The following is a 5,354-nucleotide window of genomic DNA, read 5'->3' on the forward strand; positions in this document are numbered from 1 at the left end:
CTTAACCCCTTCCTGTGAAGTTTGCTCATATACAAAATTAAGAAGTTGAAAAGAAGACCCATGAAGAACCTTCCTCTACAAAAGTTTATTGCTATGCACTAAATTATCCATTAGATTGCATTATCATTTTCATGCTGTAACAATGGAGAATATTGTCAATCAAATTACCGCTCTAATAAAGTAGTTCTTTTACTTTTCAATTTCCAGGTAACTCTTCTTTATTCATCACTTTGTTCCTTTACTTCTTGTTACTACAGAGCACCTCGTGATTCTCAAATCGCATCCATGAAGAATAACACAGAGGCGATAGGATTCATCCTGCTAGGACTGACCAGCGCCCCAGAACCACAGGTTCCTGTCTTTATAATGTTCACCCTGATCTACCTCATGACTCCGACTGGAAACCTGGGGATGATCGTGTTGACCTTGCTGGACTCTCGTCTCCAAACTCCCATGTACTTCTTCCTCAGTAACCTGTCTGTGGCGGGCTTTTGTTACTCCTCCACAGTCACACCAAAGGTCTGTAGGTCCTCTCCTACAGTGCATGTGCTTCTCTATTCCTTCTTCCAAATTCTCCAGTCTGATATATTGCATCTCTTCCCTCTTGTGGAAACACTTGCACTCTACTTATTTTCACACTACTTGATTTTTGTATATCTGATAATGTCTTGATTCATCATCTCTCTCAAACAGTAGTTCATCTGGGTATAGAAATCTGGAATGACATCTGTTTTCCTTCAGCCTTTGAAGATATGTGTCTACTGCCTACTGACTTTTATTCTTTTTTTTTCTGATGAGAAGTCTGATGCAAATCTGATTATTATTACTTTGTTTCTTTCTCTGCCATTGTAAAAACTTTGTTCTTGTCCCTGCTTTTCCACTTGTACAATAAGATGATCTAAACAAAAAAATTGAATGTATTTCTCAGAAATAAGTGTGATTCTTTAAATAGGGGGCTTAAATTTCTTCAAGTAGTACATTTGGAACCATTTTCTATTTGAAAATTAATTTTGTCCTATTCTCTGTATTCTTCCCTTATGGATTTCATACACAGTACATTGGAGTTTCTCCATTGATTCTGCCTTTTGCCTAAATTGTCTTTCTTGTTTTTTTCTGTTTTTTCTCTACTTTGTATTTTGAATAGTTTTATATTCTAACTTCTATGTGCTAAATCTTAATTTCATTTCACCTGAATTTCTCCAATCCATTAAATGATTGATGAAAGTTTTTATGTAGTATACATAATCTTTACTGTATTTTGATTTTATTTATATTTATCATTTTTTATATTTCATTATATTTTTATATAATATGTATTTCATATATACCTTTTCAGAGAAATTTTAAGTTTACAGTAAGAGAAAGGTACAGAAATTTCCTATATACTTCCTGCCCTTACACATGTATAGCTTATGCCATTACCAACACCCCTACAAAGGTGGTAAATTTACAACTGATGCACTTACACTGACACATCATAATCAGCCAAGTTCACAGTTACCATTTAATTAAACTGATACTTTTACTTTACAAAGTGATATAAGTTACAGATATTTAACCAAATGAAGTTAAAACCTATGTTCATGCAAAAAATGAAATAAGGCAAATGTCGAGATCCATTTATTCTTAACCTCCAGGCTCTAGCACCAACCCAAATATTCCTCAGTGAGGAAATGGATAAATAATCTCTAGTGTCTGTATAATCAAATATCATCCAGCAATTAAAAAAAAATATTATTGTTATATTATGGGTTGAATCATGTACCCCAAAACTTATGTGTTAAAGTGCAAACCCCCAGCACCTCTGAATGTGATCTTGTTTGAAAACAGAGGTATTACAGATGTAACTAATTAAGATGAATTTATAATGGAACTGAGTGGGCGCATTGTTCATATGACTGGCATCTCTATCAAAGGGAAAATTTGGAGACACACACACACACACATGGAGGACACTAAGTGAAGATGAACATAGAGATCAGGATTCTACTGCAGAGACCAAGGAACACCAGAGATTGTCAGCAAAACCTCAAAATCTAGAGAAAAACATGATGCAGATCCTCACTTACAGTTTCTGGAAGGAACCACAGATCCCACTCTGAGAATACCGTGAGCTCAGAATTCTGAAGTCCAGAAATATGAAACATTAAGTTTCTGTCGTATTTCATTGGGTTTGTGGTACATTTTAATGGCAGTTCTAGGAAATGAATACAGGTAACAATGTGGTAGGTTCTCAGATGCACACCATGTAACCCAAAGAGCTAGGACCCTGTGTACATGGCATTCCTGCAAAGACAGAACAAAGAACAGAAAATAGTTAAGCAGTCACCATGAGCGTTGGATAGGAGATGGGTTAAACACAAAGAATCTCAGAGGTTTGTTTCTACAATGAAGCTCTTCTATATCTTAATTGTGTTACTGGTTCCATGACCATATAAATTTGACCAAACCGTTAGAACTCTACACTAGAAACTCTGCATATTGCTGGTTGTAAGGTATAGTTTAATTAGAAAGTAGGGGGAAAATTAATAACATGTAATACAAAAACATGTGCACCCTCAACATATCCAACTAAGCCCCCACAGGCAATTTAATTGCTTCTTTCCTAGGAAAGTGAGGTAAGAGCTATAGATGCCCTCCTAGGGGACATCTCCAGAGAACTCATGTCTCCTTAACTCCCTTCTGATTTCCATGAATAAGCTTCTAAAATACAAATATGACTCAATGTGACCTCATTTTAGAGGGACCAGACTGTGTGTTGAGCCTCTTTGGCCATCATTTATTCATTTGAATGTTAATAGTTGTTAGCACATGAGGCTCTCTCCTCCCACCCCAAAATCCTGACCTAAGATTTACTATGAACATTCAATCATGGCTAGGGAAAACACCTCAAGAAGAAAATTATATTGACTGATTTTTAAATGATATGCCATAAGCACGGTGTTTAATAGAGTTTCTGTCATTTTCTATTCACAGACACTATTCCTTGAATTACATGAGAGAATTCATTTAGTCTATTTTACAGATAGAAGTAGATAAGAGACTCCTCCAAGAGTGCACAGAGAATGCACAGTGGATTCAGGAGTAGAGCACAGGTTCCTGACTCCATGCCGTGTTCTTGCCCTCATCGTTACTTGCCCTAGAGACCCAGGAAATTATTGACCAAAACTGCCCAAGAACATCTCCAACAGAATGTCTTATTATTCCATGCCTGAGTTTCTGATTTCAGACTCACTCCTCAGGATTGACTGTCCCTTCTTTTCCAGCAGCAAGGTAAGCCCCTATATTCCATACACACTTTTAGTGAGAAGTGTATTTCAAGCAAAATCAGTGGAGCAGCTGTACCTACTATGAGTTATTTAAGCACAAAAAATAGATTTTTAAAATATCTTCTGAATAGTGAGTTGACACATGACTTAAGTATCAAAATTCCATCAGTACAGAGTTTAATGATAATTGTGAAACATCATGCTGCTGTCCTAAAGAGATTCGTTTTTTTTAAAAAAAGGATAGGGGATGCTGTGATTGAGTAGGTATTAATTTCATCATATTCACTATTTGTTAAAAAAATATATGCATAGTAAAATAATCCTCTTTCAAAGTACATAAGGGTTGAACTTGAATTAGCAACATCCATACAGTATCCATACATACTACATACATCCACACATGTACGCACTTCAACTTTACTGTCATCACAACTACATTTAATACTATTCTTTTATTTCTCATTGTTACAGGGCATTGATTCTAAATAACATCCATGGAAAACAACACAGAAGTGACTGAGTTCATCCTCCTCGGACTAACCAGTGCCCCAGAACTGCAGGTCCCCCTCTTTATAATATTCACTCTCATTTACCTTATCAATGTGGTTGGAAACCTGGGGATGATCCTGTTGATCCTGCTGGACCCTCGTCTCCACACCCCCATGTACTTCTTCCTTAGTAACCTGTCTCTGGCGGACTTTTGTTACTCTTCAGCTGTCACTCCCAAGGTCATGGCTGGGCTCCTTACAGGGGACAAGGTCATTTCCTACAATGCATGTGCTGCTCAGATGTTCTTTTTTGTAGCTTTTGTCGCTGTTGAAAATTTCGTTTTGGCCTCAATGGCCTATGACCGCTATGCAGCAGTGTGTAGCCCCCTCCACTACACCACCACCATGACGACAGGTGTGTGTGCTCTCCTGGCCATCGGCTCCTATGTCTTTGCTTTTCTGACTGCTTCGATTCACGTTGGAAACACGTTCCATCTTTCGTTCTGTATGTTGAATGTCATCCATCACTTTTTCTGTGATATTCCTGCAGTGATGTCTCTGTCTTGCTTTGACAGACAGGCTAGTGAGCTCATTCTTGTTGTTGTGGCAAGTTTCAATATCCTTTTTGCTCTCCTGGTTATCTTGATTTCCTACCTGTTCATATTTATCACCATCCTGAAGATGCCCTCAATGGAAGGATACCTGAAAGCTTTTTCCACCTGTGCTTCCCACCTCACGACAGTCTCCATCTTCTATGGGACAGTCATCTTCATGTACGCCCAGCCCAGCTCCAGCCATTCCATGGACACAGACAAAATCACATCTGTGTTCTATGCTATGATCATCCCCATGCTGAACCCTATGGTCTACAGCCTCAGGAACAAAGTGGTCAAAAGTGCATTCAAGAAGGTTGTCAAGATGGCAAAACTGTCTTTAGGCTGCACCTCCTAAACCTGTAGGATCCACAATAACCCAGTTTCATTCCTGTTAGGTCTTTTCCATGCAATAACTCACCTTTTATGTCACACATTGCATTTAACTTTCTGACCAGGCACCCTTACCTCTTCAATAGCTTGTCACATAGCAAAAAGACAATAATATATCCAGATTGTAATGTCTGCATAAGGATGGCCAAGAGGCACCTTAAAAATTTTTAGATCCTACTTGTCATAAACCTTATTAATTTCATTTGCTTTACCCGTATGTTCACATTTTCTCAACCATACGCCCATTTAAGTGCATTTGTAAAACATAGCTCACAAAAACCCATGAATAGAAGCACAGGTAAGGATCGCATGTGTGTTTATGGGCACAAAAGTGGGACATTCATTAAAATAAATACCTGGAGTGTGGCTAGCTTTTAATTTTAAAAGTTAAAATAATTAATTGTGGTATTAGATCATAAATTTATGCCTAACATTTTCATTTCTGTAGTTAAAATAACTATTATAAAAGTCTAACATGAAGAAAAACATGTCTCAGATTTTTTAATGAAGATATATGCCTTTAATTGGCATATTTTTTAGAACTAAGTATAGCATCTTAAAGGAATTAATATTCATGTCTTCCATAACTTGGTAGAAAAAGTATGGATGCT

At 37.2% G+C, this 5,354-nt stretch overlaps 1 protein-coding gene across 1 annotated transcript; it reads left to right on the forward strand.

Moving 5' to 3' along the window:
- Positions 1–3,760: 3,760 nt before the first annotated feature.
- Positions 3,761–4,708, forward strand: LOC108398712 (olfactory receptor 5B2-like). The gene has a single exon (XM_036996746.2). The coding sequence runs from the start codon at positions 3,764–3,766 to the stop codon at positions 4,706–4,708; it is 945 nt and encodes a 314-aa protein (XP_036852641.2). The 5' UTR covers positions 3,761–3,763.
- Positions 4,709–5,354: the final 646 nt, after the last annotated feature.

Source organism: Manis javanica, chromosome 11, assembly GCF_040802235.1.
Source record: "Manis javanica isolate MJ-LG chromosome 11, MJ_LKY, whole genome shotgun sequence".
NCBI lineage: Eukaryota > Metazoa > Chordata > Mammalia > Pholidota > Manidae > Manis > Manis javanica.

Bases quoted from the DNA above. Each gene is read 5' to 3' on its own strand.
- LOC108398712 (XM_036996746.2), top strand. From the start codon at position 3,764: ATGGAAAACAACACAGAAGTGACTGAGTTCATCCTCCTCGGACTAACC.